Source organism: Neolamprologus brichardi, chromosome 3 (genome assembly GCF_056152115.1).
Source record: "Neolamprologus brichardi isolate AB-2024 chromosome 3, ASM5615211v1, whole genome shotgun sequence".
Lineage (NCBI taxonomy): Eukaryota > Metazoa > Chordata > Actinopteri > Cichliformes > Cichlidae > Neolamprologus > Neolamprologus brichardi.
Window position 1 is genome coordinate 4,249,014 of NC_142106.1, and position 27,662 is coordinate 4,276,675.

At 42.5% G+C, this 27,662-nt stretch overlaps 2 protein-coding genes and 1 pseudogene across 9 annotated transcripts in view; 2 read left to right on the forward strand and 1 right to left on the reverse strand.

Moving 5' to 3' along the window:
• LOC102789482 (methylglutaconyl-CoA hydratase, mitochondrial-like) overlaps nucleotides 1-27,662 on the reverse strand; it is a 674,272-nt gene that overhangs the window by 606,620 nt on the left and 39,990 nt on the right. For 4 of the 8 annotated variants that reach the window (XM_087838445.1, XM_087838444.1, XM_087838443.1 and 1 more), the window contains one exon: nucleotides 25,924-27,245. In XM_087838445.1, coding sequence (XP_087694571.1) covers nucleotides 25,924-27,245 — 1,322 coding nt within the window. Of the gene's footprint in view, nucleotides 1-25,923; nucleotides 27,246-27,439; nucleotides 27,450-27,662 lie in introns of those variants that run through there. The other 4 variants (XM_087838442.1, XM_087838451.1, XM_087838440.1 and 1 more) reach the window with 4 other exon arrangements.
• LOC148103193 (butyrophilin-like protein 2) lies at nucleotides 956-12,868 on the forward strand. The gene is made up of 6 exons (XM_087839466.1): nucleotides 956-992; nucleotides 1,934-2,272; nucleotides 2,446-2,544; nucleotides 6,274-6,600; nucleotides 12,457-12,802; nucleotides 12,847-12,868. The coding sequence occupies exons 1-6, from the start codon at nucleotides 956-958 to the stop codon at nucleotides 12,866-12,868; spliced, it is 1,170 nt and encodes a 389-aa protein (XP_087695592.1).
• Nucleotides 13,086-13,778, forward strand: LOC148103194 (methylglutaconyl-CoA hydratase, mitochondrial pseudogene; annotated as a pseudogene).

Consider the following 27,662-nt stretch of genomic DNA (forward strand, 5'->3'; position numbering starts at 1 on the left):
CCATTAATTCATAGCCACTCTGCACCAGTCACACACTGTTTTTACTTTTTACATCACAGTAAACACGAGTAAACTAACCTGTTTATCCGGCCCTAGCCTGCAGAGGATTTTACATGAAGTCTTTAAATAACCCAGTTACTCTTCCTCAGTTTGTTTAGCAGCAGGTTTCACAATGTGGAAAAACATAATGTCACATGTACAGATCCAATATTTGATTAGGGAACATGAGGACTTACATGTAAGCTTTAAAAAAGCATCCTTCCATTTAAATTTAAGCTCTCTTCTTCCTCTTCTGTCCTTTTTCTTGTTCTTGTCACTCACTGATAGAACATTAAATACACTCATGAGACACCTGATACACACCTGTGTTTGTGTAGTTTTGAGACTCTTCGCTTTGTCAGTTTTCCTCATAGTTTCACACATGCATGAAGCAGCCTCACCCTGACAGCTCAACCTTCAAATAACTGTGTCAGCTGATCACTTCCTGTCCTGTGATTGGCTGAGCTTCAGGCCTTCTCTCAGCCAAACTGGAAACAGGGATTGAGACAGTGTGAGGGTTTGTGGAGTGCCACAGTGCTGTAATGAATACTGTAGTGGAAGAAGTTCTTTCACACTCTTCATCCTGGAGCTGCTGTATGTCCATGATCTGCATGGAAACACGTCTATGGAGAGGAAATCTAGCTGCTGAGGGTCACATCTGCATCATTGTAGCTTCAGTGGATGTTTCAGTGTCAGGACTGAAGGCGCAGCTTTGTGCGTGTCAGGGTGCGAAACTAGGAGAAAGGAAGTGATCTGTGGCCGGCCGGACTTCATTCCACAGATGTGCTTTAACAAAGTGTGAAGCTGAACTCTGAGCTGTGACAGTGTGAGCAGTATGAGAGTGTAGAAGAAAGTGAAGCTGCTGTGAGCTGATGTCCTGAAGGGCTTTGAAAGAGTCTCTGAGTTTGACAGGAACATGAAGATGTTTGTGGTGTTTGTGATCCTCCTGCACGGTAAGTACACCTTCCTCTCTCTGCTCTCATCATCAGCTTTTCTTTCATCTCTCTCTCTTTAATGTGTTGGAGTGCAGCAGGACGAGATTTCCATCAAACACTCGATTCTGATTCAGATCTGTCATGATGTGCTGGAAAAACTTTTCATGAAATTAAACACTTACAACAACCAACCAAAACCTCAAACATGAAACTAAACACTAGCAAACTACCAGGAGCACGAGACAGACAGCATAAAGAAGGCACGACACAACCCAGGGCAAAGAAAACCCAGAGCTTAAATACACAGCAGAGTAATCAGGGAATTGGCGACGGAAGGGAAACACAGCTGTTAGAAATGAGACCTAATGAGACAAGGGAAGCAAAACTAGAAAAACCGAAAGTCTGTCTTCATGGCAATGTAAGAACTCCAGCAACACAAACTGAATTGTTTTTTTCAAATTAACCAGTCAGAACTTCATAGATAGGTCCGCTGACATATAATAGGTAGGTATTGGTTAATTGGCTAAGTCACTCCCAAGTAAATACCGGACTAGATCATTACTGATGAGGAGGGGGGGGTGACATAACCCCCATTTGTCTGAAAATAACACATGCATGAAATGCATAAGGAGGATGCTATAAATATACACACAGGTTAAAAAAAAAAAGGGGGGGGGGGTCTTTAATGGTGAAAGCACGTTTGAATTAGAAAACAAGATTACATCATCACATGGGAACACGTTTATTAAATGATCCTTATTTATGTCTCTAAAATGTAAAATTTAGTTTGACATTTTTATGTGATGGACTTCCTGCCTCTGATCTGCGCTGTGTTCTCTTTAATGAGTTGTTAAAATGTTGAATGTTTCTGTCATTCTGTCTCCTGGTTTCTGTAAATGTGTCTAAACTTGATCTTCACCTCAAAGTGACTCATGGAGCCTCTGTCTGTGTGTCCTCAGTTTTCCAGCATGCCTCAGCTGTGGAGCTGTATGAGGGGGACTCGTTCATCCTGCCCTGTCATGTCGACACTTTAAATCTGACTAAATCCACAGTGGTGTGGAGTCGCTCCAACCTCAGTCCTCCAACCGTCCACCAGCGTCAACTTCAAGGAGACGAACTGAAAGATCAAAACCAGCGTTACAGCGGCCGAACATCCATGAAGACTGACGCTCTGGAAACTGGAGACCTCAGCCTGAACCTGACCAACCTCCAACTGTCTGACAGCGCCACCTACACCTGCTCCGTTAGAGAACATGGACGTGAACTGAGTCGGAGTGATATACAGCTACAGGTCAAAGGTCAGCAACAAACATCTCCTGTAGATACATCTGACATCACTCAGATAAAACTTTACTATTTTACTGCTGCATAAATATGTTCACTCAAAAAATATTAGCTTGAGGTATGTTCAATAAAATATATCACCACATTCAGTCAGAGGTCAAAGGTCATGTTTTTCTTTTCTCCACAGAACAGTTTCCATCCTGGGCCAAAGCTCTCTTGATTCTCCTTATTCTTCTTTTGGTTTCTGGAAGTCTCATATTTTATTTCCGTCAATATTATAAATCAGGTGAGTGTCCCGTACTATACACAAGTAGAGCTCACACAAACGTGTTCCAGAAGCTGAAAGAGTTGAGAGTTACAAACAGCTGATACAGAGAGCTGAAGAGAAACTTCCAGGTTTGTTCCAGAAGTCAGAAAACCTCCTTCAGACTCAGTCATTGATCAGTGAAACAGCTCCACAGCATGACTTTACTAAATAGTGTGTGTGCTTCACTGCATTGATCTGACACAGAGGCTGCATGTGGACAAGCTGTTCTTTCATTATCTGCAGTTAATCCAGACAAAAGACTCGTTACTCATATTTCCAAGAGAGACCAGCAGGGGGCAGAAGATGTTACAACAAATACGACAAATAACAATATAACAAGTAAAGAACCAATATTCATTCAGAATGTTCAAATACTATATTCTGTACAGACCAGTGAACACAAATGTATGAGTTGTGTGCAATAACAGACCAAAACAAGAACACTGACCAAATGAGCTGTTCTCTCGCTCCAAAATGAAATACAACTCCTCCATTGTAGCTGTTTCTGACAATTTTAGCTCAATTTGTAGATTATTCCAGGAAACCTTATATTCTAAAGCCTTTTTTCCTAATTCTGTTATGAGTCTGGCAACAAACATTTGCATATTCTTGTGAAAGTGTTGGCTCTATCAGTTCAGCGGATTGAGCGGATGTTGTCATTTAGCCAGGGTAAGGACTCGGAAACAGAAACTGGTCTGTTTCTGTTTAAAAGCATCCGAGAAATTCTCCGCTGTGGAGGAATTTATGATGCGCGAGATAATTGTCCGGTGAACAGGAGACAAAGGCTCGTGAAAAGACATGTTAAAAAGAATACATGATCAGAGATAAAAATGTCCTCAGAACAAATAGAATCAATATTCAAACTGTTGCGAAATCAGTTTCACCCCAGTTCTTTTTATTCCTCGAGGCATCCAGAGACGGCGCCGGACTCAGTAGTTATTTTCACAAAAACCTTTATTCATCTTTATTCATCTTCATTTAAGCATGCATCTTCTAGAAGGGAAGACGAGGCCGGTGTCCCTCTGCAGATCTTCACTCCTTTATTTCTTACAACCAGCTTTATAGAAGTTACCCCATCATAAAACCCCCATGGTGTGCTGCAAACTCTGCGTCTGTGTGTGTATGGACGCGCACGTGAGTGCCTGTGTGTGCGCGTACCCGTATGTCTATGTGAGTGCACGCCCGTGAGTGTGCGTGTGGATGTGTGAGTGTAACAGTTTAAGCACTGTGTGTGTGTCTCTGCGTACGTGACTTCCTGACGATCATAAAAGCAATCTCACCCAAGCTACACCAAATGCCTCTATACAACATAGAAAACAGTTAACATATTCCAAACACTGAGACCCCCACTCTGCATCCATATAACAATTATGAGTTTCTATTTATTTGTTTATTTACATAGAAAAGAGCAGTGGTCCAAATATGGAGCCCTGTGGAACTCCTTTGGATTCGGTGCTAAAAGAGGAAGAAAACCAAGCAACGTGGACGCACTGTGTTGTAGCGGACAAGTAATGAGATAACCAACTTACAGCAGTTAAAGATTGACCAGTATTGTTTATTATTAGAATTCCATTGTATCGCTATTGTCGTTCACTACTTTAATAGCAGCAATTTTCTGAATCCTGACTGATGTTGGAAAAGAGTTAAATTTTTGTTAAAAAATTCTTTGAGTTGTTAACTAATAAGCTTTCTGTAGACTTAAACATTTAAACTAAAAGACACACTTTAGATATGGGCCCGTAGTTAGCAATGATGGGAATAACGGCGTTACAAGTAACGGCGTTACTTTTTTCAGTAACAAGTAATCTAACTAGTTACTATTCCTATTTTCACAACGCCGTTACCGTTACTAAGAAGAAAATGCGGTGCAGTCTCATTACTATTTTTCAACAAACAGACAGTTGAAGCTGTGTTCAGCTTACCGCACCTCAGTTGCACGGAAGTAGCTGTAAGTAATCTGGGCGTTACAGCTTTAAGCAGCTGCGCGCGCTCCTGCGGGCGGCAATCACTTTCTGCTCGACGATCACTTTTTGGCACAACACCTGGAGCTAAGGGGGCAAAACAATCACATGAGTGCTGCTGTTTGACTGACAAAGAATAAAGTAGTCCTTGTAAGCTAATCACATGACCACTTTAATATTACAAAGCAACAAGGTGATACAGTTTTTAAATTGTGTTGATAGGCCACATAAAACCAGATTCATGATAAACAATATATATACGCTGTGTTTTTTCCTCAGTCATTTCTTCACATTTACTGAGGACAGCGCTAGCAAGCACTCTCTGCTTATGACCAAAGAAACCAAACAAAGAAAAACAGCTCGTTCGTGTTGGTGGAAAAATGCGCCATGTCAACCAATCAAAAAATGATATGGCAACGTGATATTTGGTTATTTAGGACTGCTGTCTCCAGGTAGAAACAGGAGTGATACACCTGCTGCTGTCAGACCTGCAGGTATCAGACTGTGATGTTCTCCTTTATAGTGGACAGAAATTATTTTTGGAGTGGCACAAATAATTTGTGTGGCATCTTATTGAATGCAGAAGAGCTGATTGTTCTGTAAATAGTTTGAAATGGTTATTTTAAAAAAAAGGGGTAAAAGGTAAATGGCTGCAAATAACTGTTGATTTTAAAATTGACAGTTTATATTTGTGTTTTAAGTTATGAAATATGATTCAATAAACATGTTTGTGGTTGTTAAAGTAAAAAATATAACCTTTTCTACTCTGATTTTATATTTTTTGTTTGATTTTAGATCAATTGTGTTAATACAGTCTGTCAACATGAAAACCTGACTGTAAATTCAGACACGTGAGGTTGTGTTGAAAACAATGATACCAAATAAGGCAAAGGAAATAGTTTTTAAAGGTCAAATCAAAAGTAGTCAAAAATGGCCAATTATACCCTGGACCCCAGAGGGTTAAACATTTTTTTTAAAAGTAACACAATAGTTACTTTTCAACTATTGTGTTGAAAAGACAATAGTTTTCAAGTAATTAATTACTTTTAGAATATTGTAACTCAGTTACTTTTTTGAAGAAGTAACTAGTAACTATAATTAGTTACGTTTTCAAAGTAACTCGCCCAACACTGGTAGTTAGTAACATCTGAATTATCACCTCCGTTCAGCAAAGGAAAATACACAGATTTCCATATTTCAGGGATTTCACTGTTTAAAGGCTTAAATTAAAAAATACAGGTTAGTGGTTCTGCCAGATATCAGCAATCACACATTGGTCACTGATATTTGCAAAAATACCAATATGGACATGTTAGTGAAAAATAAATGAGTAGGATTTAATTTTACATAAAGGTCAAGTATGTAAAGAATTTAGAAGGAAATTAGAGGTCCTCCAGGACTTTATCTTCTTAAGACATGCCTGTAACTGATTGAGTTAAATGGTATCAGCAATAAAAATCAAATGCATAGCATGTGCATGGTAATCAAATAAATGTATGAATAATTTTTGTGTGTGAAGAAAACTCCTCATTTACATGAACAAACTGGAATCTATCAGATGTGATTCAAGCCATTGCAGTGAATTTCCTTTATTAACTCTGGTGTGTTCTAGTCTTTGTAGGAAAATGTTGTGGTCTACACTGAGGTCTAACAGGACAAGCACAGAAATAAGTCCTCTGTAACAGGTCATAAGAAGAACATTAGTAACCTTCACTACAGCTCATGTTGTGCTTTGTTGTCCTCTCAGTCTGCTGGGTGGAGGTGAATTCAGGGGTGGAGTCTGTCCAGCTGATCTGCAAAACCACAGTTTGTCTGCCTAAAGATGCTAAAGTGGAGTGGAAGGACAAAAACAATAGGAAGGTCCACGTGTATGAGAACGGCTCTGACCAGCCTGAAGAACAGGACGATAAATACAAGAACCGAACAAAGATGAAGAGAAACTTACTGGAACCTGGAGACCTCAGTCTGACCCTGAAACACCCCACAGATGGAGACAACTCCACCTACACCTGCACCGTCTACAGCAGGGAGGGAAACATCCTGATGGAGAAACAAGTGGAGCTAAAAGTCAGAGGTCAGTGCTGTAGATACAGGTCAAAGGTCAGAGGTCATGCAAGAGTTTATTCTCTAAACATTTTAAGTTTGAATCTTTTTTCAGTTCATTCAAATAAATTCTTTGATGCCGTTGTCTAAAAGCCAAAATTTTTAGGGGGAGCAACTGTACGTTTAATTGAACAGACTAAGACTAAGAGTCCCCACAGTGGGAGTCCATGATGGCTCAAAGTCTCTGATCCTAACTGTTCCTGAGTCTCTCCCCCTGCCTCCTCTTTCGATCTTCTCCTCCTCTGTAACATGAGGAAACATGCAGAAATGATTGAGTCGGCATGCTATTCATCACATGCTTCACAATATTTTTCTGTCTTCGGGTTGGAAGGAAGTTGGTTTGGAAACATATTCAGCGATGCTTCATCTCCTGCTTTGTGTTTGTGTGGGTGCCATCCTGATGACATCCAGTTTGTGCTCCACTGGGTGATGAGAGTCAAATCGTATACAATGAACCATATGTGGTGGTTTATGGTACATATCAACTTTTAAATGTCCCCCATTACTGATGGACATTTCACAGTCTAAGAAGGCTAACCTGCTACTTTTCATATCCTCCCTGGTGAATTTGTGTAGGTCCACCAGGTTAATGTAATCAGTGAATTGTGGTACATCCTCAGGTTTAGATTTTACCTAGATGTTATTCACGTACCTCAACTAATCATTTGGTGTTGTTCCAGGGCAGTATAATAAACCCCCCTTTTCCACTTCTTCCATGTACAAGTTGGACACAATGGATGAAACTGAAGAACCCATGGTATACCCATGTTTCTGCCAGTAGTACTGACCCTTGTATGTGAAATAGGTGGAATTAAGACAGTTCCAAGAGCAAATACACTTGGTCAGTAATGAGAGTGATTCTGTTGATGGTATTGGGGTCATCCTGTAATCTTTTATGAACTACCTCCAACGCTTCAGTAATTGGAACACAAGTGAAGAGAGATGTAACATCCCAATGGTACGTCTTTCAATGCTGTGATTTTAGCCAATCCCCAACTCTCTGTGAATAGTATTCATGGTTATTCACGAGTAGTCATTGATCAATGGTCGTAGATCAGTGGTCATGACAATTTGCATATTAATGGTCAAAAACTAACCCCCCCCCCCCCCCCCCCCCCCCCAGCCTATTGTTCATTCAGTGGTGCTAGTTTCAGTCATTGTGCAAAGGTACTCCCAATGGGGAAACTTGTAGTCAGCTGAGAAGACACTTGGATGACTGACAAAATATTTCTCCCACTGAAAACCCTATGTCCAGATGAACACAACCAACTTTTTGTGATTTCCTTGAGCCTGCATCAAAACCTTTTTTTTTACAGTTCACGTGGATTTTTTTGCAGTCAGACTACATCATAACATAAGCCTGAAAAAGCATTAAATGTAAAGTGTAAAAAAGAAGAAAAGTTGTGACAGTTTTCCTCCAGTAGTCTGTGGTCCAGACCATTTCAAGGTGAGTTTCATTATCAGCAGTGTCACTGAGAATCAGGGCTTACATCCATCTATCTTCTTCCACTTATCCTGGGGTGGGTCACAAGGGCAAGATCCTAAGCACAGAAGCCCAGTCCTCCCTTTCCCCAGCCACCTCCTTCAGCTGGTCTGGGGGAATGCCAAGGCATTCCCTGGCCAGCCAAAAGATATAATTGCTCCAGCATGTCCTGGGACTGCCCCAGGGCCTCCTCCTGGTGGGACATGCCCAGAACACCTTGACCAAGAAGCTACCAGGAGCCATCATTTTCAGATGCCTGAATCACCTAAAGTGACTCCTTTCGATGTGGAGGAGTAGCATCTCTACTCTGAGCACTCCAAATATCTACACTTCACAGAGTTCTTTTGATTCCTCAGAGGCATCCGATGGAAGACAACACTGCTCAGTAGACCATTTAACACTTTATTTTCTCTTTCACATTACTTCTAGAAGGGAGTTGCATCCTGCATGACACGTTGCCGCAGATCTCAAAATGGTGACGCGCACCTGACAGTTTCATTCCCGGGCACCCCATTCTAGTCTAAACAACAGCATTTCAGTAACTTTCGACTACAATATGGTTCCTTCTTATCTACTGCTCTACAGGCAAATATGGGTGAGAGTCTACGACTGAAGGACACCTATTCTAATGCCTTTATTATTCAGGGTTGTGTCCACTCAACACTACTTCTATATGATTATATGGCATTTTTGAATAATATGAGATTAATAAAAGGCACAGTAATAAAGCACTTCAGGTAAGATCATTCCAACATCCCCTCTTTTGGTCTCCCCCCATGGTAGACCAACAGTACTGCAAGTCATCAAACATAATATCAGTGGATTGACCCTTCCTGGTTCTCAAAAGTGGCATCATGTGGTCTGCCTCGGCATCAGAATCTCCCACAGCCTGATTAATCACTCTTACCAATAACAGATACAAAGAAAAACCCAACAATCATATGACCCCCTACGAGCAAGCACTTTGGCGAAGGTGGGAAGGAAAAACTCCCTTTTAACAAGAAGAAACCTCTGGCAGAACCAGGCTCAGGGAGGGGCGGGGCCATCTGCTGCGACCGGTTTGGGTGAGAGAAAGAAAACAGGATAAAGACATGCTGTGGAAGAGAGAATGAGATTAATAACAGATATGATTCAATGTTCAATTCAATTCAAGAGCTGTGAAAGGATTAGGGACAGGAACAGTTTTAGTTGTCAACATATCATTAATGGTCCTCAAATCATGTGCCATACGATACTTTCCCATGCCGTGCTTTTCTACAGGCAAAATTGGAGTGTTCCAGCATGAGGTTGAGGGTGCTAACACCCCTACCTTCAATAAGCCCTCTATGGTCTCCGCCATACCCTCCTCTGCCTCAGGTCTGTGACGGTATTGCGGACGCCAAATCGGGACTTCCTTCTCCAACTCAGAAGTCACAGGGGAGCACGTGGTTAAGCCGAGCAACCAGCCACCCTTTAGAGCAGGGGTCGCCAACTTCAGGCCTTGAGGGCCGGTGTCCTGCATTTTTTAGATGTGTCCGTGATCCAACACAGCTGATTCAAATGGCTAAATTACCTCCTCAACATGTCTTGCAGTTCGCCAGAGGCCTGGTAATGAACTAATCATTTGATTCAAGTGTGTAGACCCAGGGTGAAGGCAACATCGTAGACATAGAGGACAGCTACAAGTACCTGGTGATCCCACAGGCACACCAACAGTGTGATTAATAAAGAAATGTTTGAACCATGCTTTCTCAGTCTGCGCCTGAGTCCAAGATTGTCCAAAGAATCCAAATTATCCTTGTATGTGTGACGTCTGTGAGACGTTTTCACTTTTTGTTTCTAAATGAATGTTTTGGAGTGGTTCAGCAGTTTATTCCACATTTGTATTCAAGACAGTGGATAACAGTGAAAAGCTCATCTGGTTATCACTTTTAATTTTGTGTTTGATGTCCTCTCAGTCCCCCAAGTGGAGGTGGAGGATGGGGTGGACTCTCTCCAGCTGCCCTTCAATACCACAGGTCTGCCTGAAGACGTTATAGTGGTCTGGAAGGACGGGAAATCCAGAATGGTCCACATGTATCAGAATGGCTCTGACCAGCTTGAAGAACAGCACCAGGTTTACAGAGACCGAACGAAGATGAATGAAGACCTGCTGAAAAACGAAAACCTCAGTCTGACCCTGAAACACCCCACGGACTGTGACGGTGGAGCTTTCATCTGTGAAGTTTGGAGGAATGGAGACATTTTCATAGCAAAACCACTGCTGCTTAAACCCAAAGGTTTGATCCATTGTTTACTTTTTTCCTTGTATGTCACTAAGAACAGACTGCCCTGACATCAATGCAAAAAAATTTGCTTTGATGCTCCATTTAATGCATGACTCTCTAACTGTTATTTATCACAATGGAAATTACAAAAGTTTCAACTACATTCAAGACTAAAAACAGACCTGCAATAGAAATGTGTTTGGGAGCATTAAGCTAATCAGGAAGCCTGTTCCGTAGAAGAGGGGCCTGAAAACTGAAGGCTCTCCCTCCCATTCTACTTTTAAATACTCTAGGAACAACAAGTAAGCCTGCAGAGCGAGAGCGAAGTGCTCTAATAGGATGATATGATACTACAAGGTCATTAAGATAAGATGGGGCCTGATTATTTAAGACCTTGTATGTGAGGAGCAGGATATTGAGTTCAATTCTGGATTTAAAAGGAAGACAATGAAGGGAAGCCAATACAGGAGAAATCTGCTCTCTCTTTCTAGTCCCTGTCAGGACTCTTGCTGCAGCATTTTTGATTAACTGAAGCTGAGTGCAGCCATCCTATTTTACATAGAATCAACAAATAAACAAACAAGAATATCAAGAATGAATATCAAGGAGTTTTAGTTGCTTTTGAACACAATAGCAATCAACTGCAACAATGCACAAAATACAAACATAAAAGACTTTGAACAAGTATATTACATCTACAAAGACTCATCACAGAAGTCCAAATCAGACCTTTGGGCCTTTGTCTGTACTGCAAAGACTCAACCTCAGCAGATATCTTGATACATGTTCAATCTGTCAGTTTTTGTTGTTGTTGTGACTTAAAGAATCTTCAGCAGAATCTTCATGACTGGAACATCCAAAATGTCTCCAGAGGCTCCGAGTCCAGATGAACATGTATTAGTGTTTAGAGTGGAACTGACATGATAGGGACTAGGACCTGGGGGACGTCAGTGAGTGATGGAGCGGTCAGCAGGTGTGGACAGGTACTTGATGGAGTGTTTCCTGCACGCTGGACTCCATATGATATGTTAGCAGAGAAGATCTGGCTCCTGATTGGTTGAAGTGGAGCCCATCTGCTGCAGAAAGATGCCTCCTGTCCCAGAAAACATTGAAGTTGTCTCTGGGTGGGAGCGCTGTTTGGAATCCCGTTTGTGCCCATCTGGATAAGGATGGTGTCGGCCTCCGGACGGGATCGTATTCTGCCAGGAAATTTGTCTAAAATGTCCCAGAGCATCGGGCCGGGAAAAGACAGAGCGTATGCCTCTTTTATTGTGAAATTCCTCACCATGGTAACTGAACACATCAGCTGTTCTCCAGCAGGTTATGTTCAGTTTGAGGCTCAAATTGGCTCAAAGTGTCCCATTTTTACTGATGGTTTTCCCGACGACATGCTTCAAGTGTGATATGGATCCTCTGCTGAAGGAATCTGCTTTCTATCCACAACCTGTTGATCTGTATCTGACTAACAGCAGCGCAGGAAGCCCTGCAGTTATAGAGAAACTGTCTGAGTCGCATTGTTGCTGCAGTTTACCTGCAACTGCTGAAGAAAAAGTCTCAATGTGTTTGTGTTTGGTCCTAATCTGCTGCCAAGTCTGTTTGACACTGCTGGATTTCCAGCTGATAGATGAAAGATTAGAAACTGATCAGTCTATTGATCACACAATATTCCATCAATAGAATTGATTTGACTTTGATTTGTGTAACAAAGTGATTTCCACGTCTCCTTCATGATGGGACAGTGTCAGAGCTGAATACACTTCTAGAGCATCATGTTTTTATGGCTCACATTTAAAGTGTTCCAGCTCTAATGTGCAGCTGTCATATTAGAAATAGAAGCAGCTCTGATTTTAGTGCTCAAAGAAATCTATGAAGTTATGAATTCACACATGAACAGTTTCTGCAGCGTTCCTCTCGGCCTTATTTGCAGCTCCACTCTTGTTTTTGCTCTAATAATTATTTCTCTCCATGAGCTGTTTCTCTGCCTGAAGGAGGCGCCACTCCATCGCTTCATTTAGTGCAGAACAAGAGTCACATGATGCTGCTCTGTGAACACCAATCACACTTTGTACAGCTCATGTTGTGTTTGTTGTCCTTTCAGTCTGTCAGGTGGAGGTGGAGGAGGGGGCAGAGTCTGTCCAGCTGCCCTTAAACACCACACAAAACCTGCCTGAAGATGCTGAAGTGGAGTGTAGACGCCATCAACTTGAATACAGGACAGTCCACGTGTATGAGAATGGCTCTGACAAACCTGAAGAACAGCACCGGGATTACAGAAACCGAACGAAGATGAATGAAGACCTGCTGAAAACTGGAGACCTCAGTCTGACCCTGAAACACCCCACAGAGAGAGACAGTGGAGAATACAGATGTGATGTCTACAAATCGCAGTTTTTTGGGAATATCCATGCCTATCGCATCCTGCTAAGGAAGAAAACAGTAGTCTTGTTAGGTTGCAGATCATTTTGGCAATCTTTTCCCGTGCATTCAGTGAATCGACAAAGTGCGTGTAGGCTAGCCGCTGCCTTCTGCCCCAGACAGCATGTTCTGTACAACAGAGTCGTGCTTTGTCCTTGCCTGAACGGCCATGGTGCTGTTACGCAATACAAAAACTCCGACTCAAAGGATGAGCTGCACGTTAGATACCTGGACGGAGAAGACAGCGGTATTGTTGTCGTTGGAATAAATCGACCAAAAGCCAAAAATGCCATAAACAAAAATCTTGTGAAAATGATGTTTGAAGTTGTGGAGGACATCAAGAAGAATAAAAATGTGCGCAGTGTAATTTTATGTAGTTTGGTTCCTGGTATATTTTGTGCAGGTGCAGATCTGAAGGAGAGGGCCAAGATGCACCAGAGCGAAGTGGGACCATTTGTATCCAAAGTAAGAGCCCTCATTACAGAGCTAGGAAACCTGCCAGTACCAACAATTGCTGCAATTGATGGTGCTGCCTTAGGAGGAGGCTTGGAAATGGCCCTTGCTTGTGACATCAGAATTTCCTCCAATACTGCCAAAATGGGACTAGTTGAGACGAAACTTGCAATTATTCCTGGAGCAGGTGGTACACAACGTCTCCCTAGGGTGATTGGCGTCTCTCTTGCCAAGGAGCTCATCTTTGCTGCACGAGTGGTTGATGGAACACAGGCGCAACAAATGGGTCTTGTCAGTCATTCTGTGGAGCAGAATAACAGTGGAGATGCTGCCTACTTGAGGGCTCTGGAGCTTGCCCGGGAGATTAACCCCCAGGGCCCAATTGCAATAAGGATGGCAAAGTTGGCAATTAATCAGGGGATAGAGGTGGATTTATCTACAGGTCTGGCAATAGAAGAGGCTTGTTATTCCCAGGTGATACCAACCAAAGACCGTTTGGAAGGCTTGTCTGCTTTCAAGGAGAAGAGGCAGCCTCAGTACAAAGGGGAATGAAGTCATCGTTCCAGAATCGATCAGTTCTGTCTTCAGCTCTGCTACTGTTCCACTGCTTCCAACATAAATTATGGGTCAGACTAAACTCGTCAACACATTAGCCCTTAAATCATAGTTGACAGCTGGACCTTAGGGGTCGTTGTGGCTGGTGTTTCAGGCTAAAGCCCTTTTGGACTTTGATAATTCTATTCACGATTATTTATATCGTGACAATTTATGACCAGAGATGGGCAGTAACATGTTACTTGTAACGCGTTACTGTAATCCAATTACTTTTTTCAAGTAATGAGTAAAGTAAGTATTTGAAAGAGTGTAAACACAAAAAATATTTTATTTTATGTGCTGGAATGCTGCAGAAAATAGGTTTAAATGTCAAACAAATTTCTTCCCGTCAGAGAATTTTGCATATAATTACATTTTTGCTTGATGCATAAAGTTAAAAGATTAAAACTAATAAAACAAGTTTTAAAAAGTGACTTTTCCATTTAATTACATTTTGTATGATGGATTATGCAGAAAAAGTAGGATTGGGCTGAAAGATCTATTGCTTTATCACCCATTCAGATTGTAAATCGTTTTTTTAAAAAGTAACTAAGTAACTTAGTAATTAATTACTTTTGAAAATAAGTAATCAGTAAAGTAACAGGATTACTTTTTGGGGGAAATAATCCATAATTAGTTACTGATTACTTTATTCAAGTAACTTGACCAACACTGTTTATGACAGCAGTCACCACAAGGTGCTTTAAATTGTAAAGTAAAGAATTTACAACTAATCACATTAAGATTTGGAGAAACAAAGCAAACTAACCCAGCTAAGTTAAATGTGTCCTGCTGTGTTCATGTCTGCAGAAAATAGTTTTTGATTCCCTTTACCAAAGTGAAGGGAATGGAGATGGTTTGATTTCTTACTTTTGGGGCCTCAATGTGCTAGTAACAAAAAAATCCTTCAGATTAACTGGTTAAAAATCATTAATTGTTTTTGGTGCCAAATTAAACTGAATAAAAACTTATCTCAAGTCTATAATTTACCAAAAAAAGATCTGAGCGACTTGATTACTGGTCAGAGCTTGACACTTTTCCCCATAGCAAATAGCAAAAATTATATATATTTGTTTACATGTCATCTTTACTTGCTGCCCAATTTTGTTACTTACTTAAGACAACATCATATTAAAGTGGGTTTTTTTGTTGTTTTTTTTAAATACAAACATTCCTGATAAATATGAGGGGTGCTTAAAGCTTACATCGCCTGAAACAATCTGAAATCGGCTTGTCTTCTTTTACAGCAACTTTGTTCTGATTCGCTATCCCTTGAACAGCACAACAGTGTGTTGTACTGCTGTTGACAGCCAGAGCCACACCTGAGATAACGATATTAAGGATATCAGTTCTGACATCATACAAGGCTAAGAGTGTCACGGTCTTTGCAGGACTTTATGATGAAAGCAGTGCGTTTATTTACAGTGGTTTAATGATCCAAACAACAATAAATCCCCAGTGCAATCCCAACTCCCGTTCCGCGTCTTCTTCTCAGTGCGGTGTTGCAGCAATTTTTCACACCAGCCTATTAATTAATAAAAGACCAAGGCAGACTTTTAATTCATTTGAAAGCCTGATGCTTAACCTCGTCCACCCTAGCTGTAAAACTCAGAAACCAGTCTTACTTATTATCATCTATCGTCCACCTGGGCCTTACACAGAATTTCTCTCTGATTTCTCAGACTTTTTATCTGATTTAGTTCTCAGCTCAGATAAAATAATTATTGTGGGTGATTTTAACATCCATGTAGATGCTAAAAATAACAGCCTCAATATGGCATTTAATCTGTATTAGACTCAATTGGCTTCTCTCAAAATGTGAAAGAACCCACCCACCACTTTAATCACACTCTAGATCTTGTTTTAACATATGGCATAGAAATTGAACATTTAACAGTGTTCCCTGAAAACCCTCTCCTGTCTGATCATTTCCTGATAACACTTACATTTACAATAATTGATTACACAGCAGTGGAGAGTAGACTTTATCACAGTAGATGTCTTTCTGAAAGTGCTGTAACTAAATTAGTTACAGCAAGTGCTGTAACTAAGTTTAGTTACAGCACTAAACTTAGTGCTGTAATCCACCCACCACTTTAATCACACTCTAGATCTTGTTTTAAATTATATGGCATAGAAACTGAACATTTAACAGTGTTTCCTGAAAACCCCCTCCCGTCTGATCATTTCCTGATAACACTTACATTTACAATAATTGATTACACAGCAATGGAGAGTAGACTTCATGAACTTCTTCACAAATATAATTTTAATAATTAGAGAAAAAATGACCAATAATCATCCTACAGATGTAATATTATCTAAAGCTACTCTTAGTACCATTGATTTTAAGTTAGACTCTTTTTCTCCAATTGATCTTTCTGAGTTAACTTCAATAATTTCTTCCTCCAAACCATCAACGTGTCTTTTAGACCCCATTCCTACAAAACTGCTCAAAGAAGTCCTGCCATTAATTAATTCTTCGATCTTAAATATGATCAACCTATTTCTAATAATCGGCTATGTACCACAGGCCTTCAAGCTGGCTGTAGTTAAACCTTTGACAGTACACTCATCTCTGTGCTTGTCCTGCTAGACCTTAGTGCAGCGTTCGATACTGTTGACTAGTGATGGTGAGATGAAGCCTTGTGACGAACTGAAGCTTTCCATCCAACTGGTCGACTCATGGTTTGAAGCATTGGCATGATTCATTTGCTCTACTGCACCATCAAGTGGACGATTCAAGTGAAACAGGCTCTGTGATGATAATGATGTGATGTGTAAACCTCTAAACTGAATGAATAAATTGTTTTCGTGGTTATTTATCCTGAATATTGTCTCAGTATGTCTGATACAAAAGAGAAACTGGAAACTATCAGGACAGAGTTTTGGTATGATTGTGTAACTGTTAGGGCTGTGTGTCGTCACCAGTGTTGGGACTAACGCGTTATTTAGTAACACGTTACAGTAACTATGTTGTTATTGTGGTAACGAGCACGGTAACTAGTTATTATGCCAAAATCAGGAACGCGTTACTACTGGGATTTAGATAGGCTTGTTATTCATTACTTCGTGTGGTGACTATCACGGAGCTTCCACAGATTCAGTAACATTAGCAAGTGGTGGAGGCCAGCAGGTGGATGAGGTAAAGGGGAGGCAAGAGGAGAGACCCGAGGTGGCTGACGGTCCGAGTGTGAACTGAACTTCGGGTAAGAAGTTATGACCTGGAGTCTATCTGGGTCAGATATAAACCAAGTTTAGTTGGAGTTTATTTTCATTACGCTGACTTTTTGCGTGCTAGCTAGCATGACGGGGTTTCTATACAGCTGGGTGGGTGCTATGTTACTGATGTTGAACTTTATTTTGTTCATAAGGTTAATTATTAAACAACAGCAGCATGTTTGATCAGCTGTTGTTAGAATTTATTTAATATTAATTTCTAGTATCAGCTGATGTTTGCTGGAGCCACAGCTGTAAAAGCTGCTGGACATGATGTCGGTTTGTATATCTGGTGAGAGGGAAACATGAAGATGAAACCAGGAGATGTCTTTACTGAATCATCAGAGGTGAACAGGTGATGGAGAAACAGGTTTACATTTTAGGTGACATGGATGAGTTTAAGGGAAGTTATGAACTGTTTCTGGGAGACAAATAACACCAGGATCCTTTTCTATGTAGCTGACAGCTGGTAATTGTGCAGGGGCGGGTCTAGCAAAGTGTTGCCAGGGGGCCAGGTAGGGCATTAACAGGGAGAGGGGGGCACAAAGAAATACTTTCTTATTCTCATTTAAAATGTCTAGCTTTTAATAAATAATTATCTGAGTCTTACAACAAACGATTGATAGATTGATACATATATACCATCAAGACAGTGTACATCACTGTCACAACAGTGTTTGTTTTCATTCAAAGGCTTTGTGATTTTTACTATAATGGTGGGCCGGTCTCTAGTCAAAATGCCCGGGCCGATTTTTTGTCCCAGTCCAGCCCTGTATGCAGCTCATCTGCAGTCTGGTGTTACCTAAATCTTCCTATTCAGAAGGCAGAATTTCTTTTTTTTTTCTTTTCTTTTTTTTTATCATTTTTATGCCCAACGGATTTACTTTACCAAATTGACCATCCCAGCCTTGCCGTAATGGTCTATTTGGTTCATCTTCTATTGTTTATTTTATATATTTATTTATTTATTTATTTTTTATTTTCACTTGCTAGATACGGGACAGACTTGAATGAGGAAAAGAAAAGGGAGAAAGGAAGAGGGGGGGAAAACAGCGGAGAAGAAGGAGGGGATAAAGGGCAAAAAAACCAAAAACCAACTAAATAAGAAGACAAAAAAAATACATATATCAATCACCTGGATGATCTGTTGAGAAAGAAAAAAGAAAACAAGCAGAAGAAAACGAGAGCAATACAATAAACAACATCACGATGATATATGGGAATATAACAGTAAATACTAAATATTAAACATTATTGTGCAGCACGTAAGATCGACAGCGCACAGTGTGCTTTGAGGTAGGAGCCAAAAAGGGTGTCATTTGTGTGTGTGAGCACCCGTGTGTACACCTGTGAGCATGGACGCGTTTGTTTTTAAAAGGTTCCTTCATGTAATGATCTGCTAGAGGGTGTGTGTGTGTGTGGGGGGGGGGGGGGGGGGGGGGCACAGCCCCATCCTCCAGGGCATGAAGCAGGTATGGAGGAGATCAAGACTCCAGACATCCAAAGGCCCCCAGGACACAAGAGACCAAGGAAGACCAACAGAGGGGCAACTGCGCCACTATCCCAGAAGGAGCTAGGGAGAGTCCCAGATGAGGGGTCACTCAGCAGCTGCGGAGCAGAAGCCGGGGGGGTTGTAGTGACGTGCCCGTGAGCTGACAGCCAGCTGCGCCAGAGTGACCGAGCCCCAGGGCGAGAGTCCGAGGGCACCCCACCCCCGAAGTGGCCCAAGCGAGCCCCAGGCTCCAGGCCCCGATAAGCAGCCACCAAGGAGTGAGCCGGTGTGTACCTGGGCGCCCACCCCCGGACACAAAGAACCACCAACGCACCGATGTCTGAAGGCGTCTGCAGGGGAAGTGGTGGGGGGAGATAGGCCTCCATACGTTAGAGGGCCTGAGATGTCCCCAGAAAGGTGGCGTCTGATACCCAACCTGACATATAGACACAGACAAACAGGCACACACAGATACAAACATCCATTCCCACCCTCATGCTCTCATATGCAATTTACTCAACACTCAACCAACGTGGAGACAGACATAGAGAGACACTGTACACACAATCACACTCCCCAAGTGTACTCTAAGAACCGGGTCTAGGTACCTTTGCCCTTGGAGGGGGAAACTGCACCCAGACCCAGGTGGTGTTAGCCTTTTTCCCTGCAGTGGGGAGAAGCAGACCGCCCCGACTCCGCAGCAGCAGGGAGGCCCCACACTCCAGACCCCAGTCGGACGGCCAACTCCTCCTCCCGGCCCCCCGCTCCAGCAGGTCGCAGAGAACGGGGGTGTGAGAAGACTCCAAAACCTCCCTCCACCCACTCATATGTAGTGTTGATGCATGTGTGTTCTAAGGTGCATTTAAAACCCAGGAGGGCATGGAGCTACCTGACAGAGTGCAGCAGGTAAGCGCATAGTCCCTCCTGATAGCCCTCAGTGTCTACGTGTGTTTAAAATTGAGAGGTGGGCAACGACGCCAGGGGTGAGGTGTACACCCTGATGGTCTTTTGGAGTCCGTGTAGTGTGCCCACCCCCAAGATCCTATATGTATGTGTCATGAGAGTGTGAGTAATGTGAATGTCTAAGTTGTGAGATAAAATTGAGGCACAAGAAGCCAGAAGGGGACAGAGGGGGGGATGCCTCACCTGCACCCTGGTCACACACCTTTACCCCAAGGCCCTGCATGTTTGGGTGATTGTGGTGGAGTGGGAAGAGGGATGGCAGCTGGAGATGGGGAGGGAAGTAAGGGAGGGGCAAGTGACCCCTTCCTGGGGCCAGCTCCCCCGCTGACCCCAGTAGGCACCCTCATACTCCGCAACCCGCCAGGGAAAGGGGGCCCAGGCCCATCCGGACCGGGGCCCAGAACAGCAGCGCCGCCCGGCCCCACAGAGCCCAGGACAGCCCACCCGACCCCACCACAGACAAAACTGCACCCACCCTGTCATCCACTCATCTTCCAGTCTACACAAGACAATAGAGGCCCAGGCTGAGATCTTCCTCCACCTCTCCTGTATCTCCCTGCAGAGTGAGTTCCTGAAGAGAGGAGAGCTCCTGCAAGGTGTAACAACCTCCCCCACCAGTTGAAGAGCCCCCCAGGTAGCTCGATGCACTGGTGGCACCCTGCGCCAGGTCCAGGCCCCCATACACCCTCCCGCCCACAACCCCAGCAACATACCAACCAGGACCCAAGCCCCCGAGGCCCAGCCAGGGCCCCAGCCCAGAGACGGAGCGCCCCCAGAACCTCACGCCCATCCCGGACCCACCCAGGGGCAGCCAGGCTACCAGGTCAGTAACCCACGTCCGTCAGCACAGACCCTCCCCTAGCCCCGCTGCACACAGCCACGAGGAAACCGTCACCTAAGAGCCAACAGAGCCCCTAATAGGCCATGACCGCTACCCCGGGTTGAGCCCCCCAAAGAAGATGCTCCTGGGGAACCCCCCTACGCCCTAAGCCTGTCCCGCCCTAAGAAGGCAGAATTTCTGAGTACAATCAAAAGCACCACGACCTCAGTTTTTGTGTTGGATGTAAAAAGCACACATGATGCTGTGACGTAGGCTAGAATAATGGCGGCAGTCAATGACGGTCCAGGCATGGGATTTCTCTCGTGGAAATATGCACATTATCTTTTCCTTTCTATTGGTAGGTGGCACAGTGCACTTGTGGCAAGTAAGCAAGCTAGAAGACTCGCAATCGTGCTGGGTATCCAGTTACGGAAGCAACACATTAACAAGAGAAGTCTGAATAAAACCAAAGTATTACTCTGATATTTATTACTGTGTGCATACTTTATTAGAAGAGATGAGATTTTAAAAATATATCTTCCTTGCTGGTTCCATCGAACAAGAAATGCTCAGTTAACTTTGTAGCACGTACGTAATCCAATTCCAAAACACAATGTGATGGGGAAATCAGCCGTGTTTTGCTGCCCATTTTATTTCGAATCTTGCGCGAACCGGCGAGCCAGTTCCTGAATCAGTCACATGTTACGGACTGCCCGCAAGGCCTCCGTGCCCTGAAAATGAATCAATCAATAATCAATCAGTAAGTTTGTTTGATTTTCACTGTGAACTTTGTGTGTTTCAAAGATGGAGGCCACGCTGCTCTCAGAGGACTGTGTGTGGTTGTGGTAAACGTGTGAGCTGCTGCTGGTTCTTCCTCACATGTTTGACATGTTTCCACCTTTTTCACAGATGTAAACGGGTCCAAAAGGCTCGAGTGGTTCTGGATTTGACAGCACGAGTACTTTATGTCTGCTTCCAAACAGAAATGAATGGTGGCAGCAGGATTTCTGTCTCTGCTTGGAGTTTGATTTTGGCTGTTGGGTTTGTGTTATGGTTTCTTTCAGTCCATGTCACAGATCCAGACACTGCACATCCCACTGACTTCACTGAGCTACATGAGTTTGCTTATTTCACTTTTGTTATAGAACATTTTTGCTAAGCCATCATATCTGGCCTCCTCCCTTTGGTCCTTCCCATGAGCTGTCAGATATCAGGATTTTTCTATAAAACCAATTCCTGTAGAAATGACATCATTATTGTGGGAATATTGTCAAATATTCCAGCACGACTGGATTCACAGAGGAACACGAGGAGGAACTTTGTTTGTTGTGAACTCACCAGAACAGGAAACTGATGACATCCATGAGCTGATGTAATCCTGAGAGCTGATTTCAAAAAGCGTGAAATGTCCCCGACGCTCAGACCTGACGAGTCTGTGGACTGTTTGAAGGAAGCGTGGACTGTGATGTTCTCCTCACTGAAGCAGATTCAAACTCATACGGACACAGAACACAACCATGATGTCAGCGTGACCCAGCTCTCATTGGTGAGTGACATTTCCTACTGTTTAATGGTCAGTGAACACGCCACGGTGATGTTAATGTGGGCGTGGCAGCCACACACTGCAGTTGTGGATTTTCCTCTGTGTGCTGGAACTTTGTTTCAAAGTAGTCATGATGAGTTGATAAACATGTGTGTGAGTGAAACTGATGAGTGTAATGTGCTGTCAGAGTGAGGAGTCACTTTGAAAATGTGTCCAGTTGTCATTTGTGATCACACAAACTCCTCTGGTGAGTTCGTCTGATGCACATTCATGGTTAGTGCTGCCCTGTTATACCTCAGTAACAGAACTGCTGTGATGTTCACTGTCAGCCATCCTGTAACGTATGAGTGAGATTATTAGTAGATTATTAGATCTCTGCCAGCAGATTAGAGGCTAAGCAGGCCTGAGCCCTACAGCTGGCTGTGAGTACAGATGTGTAACAGCAGCATGAACACTTAAACATCATCAGATATTTAAAACCAACCGTTTCTGCCACAACAGAAAAATACATTTTCTTTGCTGGATTTGATTTGTTTCTAAATCTGTGTCAGCTCCAGATATCAGTGATCGGTCTCATTGATTACTGATAATCGTCCACATCAGTCCATCTTTATTTTTAAGGCTGCTGATATTATGATAAAGAAGCTCAAAGACTTACTGACACACAGAGGCAGCTGTCACAGCTGTTTGAAAACCTGAGTTTGTGGAAGAACGTTGCAGAAACAAAAACACACCTCAGTCTTCGATTCAGATTTTGACTTCAAAGCGACACTTTCATCGGGAAGTTGAAATGAGACGTGTTTAATAAACTGGCACATTTCTTTCTCCTGTTTGTACAAAGCTCTCATTTTAGTGACGTCATCAGAGAAAACACACCTTTCACTTCCCCCGACGGTTTCTGGGTTCTGACTATTTCCTGGATCCTTTTAATGGACTTAAACTGGCCACGTTGTGTAACACGGATCCTTTCAGCTCCTTCTGGAGATAATTCCAGGAAAAGATGGAGCTCTTTGAAAAAACTCTGAGCACAAACATTAAAATCCTGTGAGAGTGAAGCCTGAACTGATTCAGCTTTTTCCTTATGAATGTTCACAGATAAGAGGAGAGATTCAGAGAGGAACCAACCAATGTGAAAGTGAGAGACAGACGGAGACAGCAAGGAAGGAAAGTGAAAGGTTTCCAGGATCAGACGAGTTCAGGTGGATTCATAAAGAGAGATCAGCAATAAAAGGAATGAAGTGTTTCCTCAGCTGGAGGCAGAACCAGCAGCTGGACTGTTTCCCCACAGGTGGACTCACAGGTGAGACACCTGCAGCTTTACTGACACCCAGTGGACGCAGCAGGAAACTGCAGCAGCTCAGACAGTAATTCAAGTGTTTATTCAGGGCTCATTAAAAACTCTGAGATTCAAATAAACGAAGGTCTTCAAATGTCTCATATTTCTCCAAAATCATTAAATGGAAGTTTTTTCAGACTGGAAGGAAAAATGAAGCCAAGAAGAATTTTTTCAGTCAGTTTTTAAAGTTTCACTCGCTCAGCGTCTCTCTTCTTATCACCGCTGATCAGACACATTTATTTATTTAAAGATGCAGTTAGCAACTGACACGCTGATGATGCTCAGTAAATCTGATCTTTGTATCTGGATTTATTTGACAGGGACAGTGTTCATGTTCATGGACATCTGGATAAAAACAGAAGATGAAAACCTGCCAGATTTGAGCTAAACTGCTCATTTCCATGTGCATAGCTGGACTGGCCATCGGGCATAGCGGGCATTTGTCTTTACCCACTCTGTCTTTTTGTTTGTTAACAGAAGATGGAGAGACAACAAACACTAAGGAAGTTCAGCCATCAGCTCCACCTATGCCAGCCTCCACCCTGCTTCCAACTCCAGCAGTCCGGACGCTGCGGTGAGTAAACTGGGCTCTGCTAATGTTGCTAATTCCCATCCTGTGACTATTAAAATGAATGAGGAAAAAAGGCAGAAAAGAGTGGAGGAGGAAGGGATAAGTGTAGAAGCAGAGAATAAGAGGCTTGCAGAGGTGGAGAGGGTTAAGATGGATGAGATAAGGCAGGAAAGGAAGTACTGACTGAGAAGAAGACACGGTATTGTTATTGTTGTTTGGATCATTACACCACTGTAAATAAACGCACTGCCTTCATCATAAAGTCCTGCACTTTGGGTCCTCATTCCTCACATCCCCACGGTCTGGCACACAGACTTGTATGATATCAGAACTGATATCCTTAACCCTTTAAAACCGGTCAGAGCGGGCACGCTCCGTTTTGCGTAACTATTTTTAAATCCCGGTAGCTCTGCAACCACATGAGCTAGTGCAATAATTTTTTTTGCATATGAAACTGGAGGAGTTGTACTTACATCTTATGCCATCAGCTTGTCCTCTGTCACAGTTTCCTTCCACATATAGCTTTGCAAAAACTGCAAAAAGCACTTGCAGCAACAAAAACATAATATTCCAGAAACATGCTTTGCCGATCCGATCAGCTGTTCATAACACTTCTTACATCCATCAGCACGAACTTTCGCATGTCCGCCATTACCTGCCTGAAACCGGAAGTGACGTCATTTTCGCGGAAATGTAGTTTCTTTTACCATCAAGGCCTCATGAGCTTATACTGGTGTTTTTAAAAGTTATGTTTGACTTTCTGTGTCGTTTCTGGGATGCTTAGGACTCATATTGCACTGCTGGAAATAGTTTATTTTGATGCATATGCTGTTTTTTTGCAAATTTGCAATATAATATTTATTTTCGTTTTTCCTGCAGTATATAAAAATTGGTGTATTTCAAAAATAAAACTATGAAGACACTCAAAATAAATTTCCTGTGGTGGGAAACTATTTTGTGCAACTTTTTTGTATTTACAGTTTTGAGGGATAAGCCTCTTAAATTTCTCTAACTAGAAATATATGTTAAAAAAACAAAAACGATTTTCAATTTTTTTGTAGTTTATTGCACTTTTTTGCAATTTATGTAATTACTTTGCACTTAATGCATGCATATTAATAAATTTTAGGCTGTAATGGTTGTATTGATGTATAGCAACTTGAAATGCTCCCAAAAATGGCACTACAACGTGTAAAAATATAATATAAGCTCTGGCGGACTTGGTTCTATGGAAGGTCTTAAAGGGTTAATATCGTTATCTCAGGTGTGGCTCTGGCTGTCAACAGCAGTACAACACACTGTTGTGCTGTTCAAGGGATAGCCAATCAGAACAAAGTTGCTGTAAAGGAAGACAAGCTGATTTCAGATCGTTTCAGGCGATGTAAGCCTTAAGCACCCCTCATATTTATCAGGAATGTTTGTATTTTAAAAAAAACAAAACAAAACAAATAAAAAAAAAAACCACTTTAATATGATGTTGTCCTAAGTAAGTAGCAGTAGCAGTAGCAGCAAGTAAAGATGACATGTAAAGAAAATAGTTTAGCTTATTTTTGCTATTTGCTATGGGGAAAAGTGTCAAGCTCTGACCAGTAATCAAGTCGCTCAGATCTTTTTTTGGTAAATTATAGAGTTGAGATAAGTTTTTATTCAGTTTAATTTGGCACCACAAACTGACTTGTAGGAAAATAACAATTGGTGATTTTTAACCAGTTAATCTGAAGGATTTTTTTGTTACTAGCACATTGAGGCCCCAAATGTAAGAAATCAAACCATCTCCATTCACTTCACTTTGGTAAAGGGAATCAAAAACAGTTTTATGCAGACATGAACACAGCAGGACACATTTAACTTAGCTGGGTTAGTTTGCTTTGTTTCTCCAAATCTTAATGTGATTAGTTGTAAATTCTTTACTTTACAATTTAAAGCACCTTGTGGTGACTGATAAATTGTCACGATATAAATAACCGTGAATAGAATTATCAAAGTCAGAAAGTGCTTTAGCCTGAAACACCAACCACAACGACCCCTAAGGTCCAGCTGTCAACTATGATTTAAGGGCTAATGTGTTGACGAGTTTAGTCTGACCCATAATTTATGTTGGAAGCAGTGGAACAGTAGCAGAGCTGAAGACAGAACTGATCGATTCTGGAACGATGACTTCATTCCCCTTTGTACTGAGGCTGCCTCTTCTCCTTGAAAGCAGACAAGCCTTCCAAACGGTCTTTGGTTGGTATCACCTGGGAATAACAAGCCTCTTCTATTGCCAGACCTGTAGATAAATCCACCTCTATCCCCTGGTTAATTGCCAACTTTGCCATCCTTATTGCAATTGGGCCCTGGGGGTTAATCTCCCGGGCAAGCTCCAGAGCCCTCAAGTAGGCAGCATCTCCACTGTTATTCTGCTCCACAGAATGACTGACAAGACCCATTTGTTGCGCCTGTGTTCCATCAACCACTCGTGCAGCAAAGATGAGCTCCTTGGCAAGAGAGACGCCAATCACCCTAGGGAGACGTTGTGTACCACCTGCTCCAGGAATAATTGCAAGTTTCGTCTCAACTAGTCCCATTTTGGCAGTATTGGAGGAAATTCTGATGTCACAAGCAAGGGCCATTTCCAAGCCTCCTCCTAAGGCAGCACCATCAATTGCAGCAATTGTTGGTACTGGCAGGTTTCCTAGCTCTGTAATGAGGGCTCTTACTTTGGATACAAATGGTCCCACTTCGCTCTGGTGCATCTTGGCCCTCTCCTTCAGATCTGCACCTGCACAAAATATACCAGGAACCAAACTACATAAAATTACACTGCGCACATTTTTATTCTTCTTGATGTCCTCCACAGCTTCAAACATCATTTTCACAAGATTTTTGTTTATGGCATTTTTGGCTTTTGGTCGATTTATTCCAACGACAACACTACCGCTGTCTTCTCCGTCCAGGTATCTAACGTGCAGCTCATCCTTTGAGTCGGAGCTGTTGTATTGCGTAACAGCACCATGGCCGTTCAGGCGAGGACAAAGCACGACTCTGTTGTACAGAACATGCTGTCTTAGGCAGAAGGCAGCGGCTAGCCTACACGCACTTTGTCGATGCGCTGAATGCACGGGAAAGGATTGCCAAAATGATCTGCAACCTAACAAGACTACTGTTTTCTTCCTTAGCAGGATGCGATAGGCATGGATATTCCCAAAAAACTGCGATTTGTAGACATCACATCTGTATTCTCCACTGTCTCTCTCTGTGGGGTGTTTCAGGGTCAGACTGAGGTCTCCAGTTTTCAGCAGGTCTTCATTCATCTTCGTTCGGCTTCTGTAATCCCGGTACTGTTCTTCAGGTTTGTCAGAGCCATTCTCATACACGTGGACCATCCTGTATTCAGGTTGATGGCGTCTACACTCCACTTCAGCATCTTCAGACAGGTTTTGTGTGTTTTTGAAGGGCAGCTGGACAGACTCCGCCCCCTCCTCCACCTCCACCTGACAGACTGAAAGGACAACAAACACAACATGAGCTGTACAAAGTGTGATTGGTGTTCACAGAGCAGCATCATGTGACTCTTGTTCTGCACTAAATGAAGCGATGGAGTGGCGCCTCCTTCAGGCAGAGAAACAGCTCATGGAGAGAAATAATTATTAGAGCAAAAACAAGAGTGGAGCTGCAAATAAGGCCGAGAGGAACGCTGCAGAAACTGTTCATGTGTGAATTCATAACTTCATAGATTTATAAAATCAGAGCTGCTTCTATTTCTAATATGACAGCTGTACATTAGAGCTGGAACACTTTTCCACGCAAACCCAAATGTTTTGGCTGGAAATCAAATAAAAACCAAAACAGCCACAAACATCAGACATGCTAATACTGTAACATTATTAGATGGAGCCCACTGAGACTGAACCACCAT

What these genes read in the sequence shown, in the direction of transcription:
- LOC148103193 (XM_087839466.1), top strand. Translation starts at nt 956, where the DNA reads ATGAAGATGTTTGTGGTGTTTGTGATCCTCCTGCACG. An exon ending in GTTTGTGATCCTCCTGCACG is followed by an intron (nt 993 to 1,933) that starts GTAAGTACACCT and finishes GTGTGTCCTCAG; the next exon opens with TTTTCCAGCATGCCTCAGCT. An exon ending in AGGAAGAAAACAGTAGTCTT is followed by an intron (nt 12,803 to 12,846) that starts GTTAGGTTGCAG and finishes CCGTGCATTCAG; the next exon opens with TGAATCGACAAAGTGCGTGT.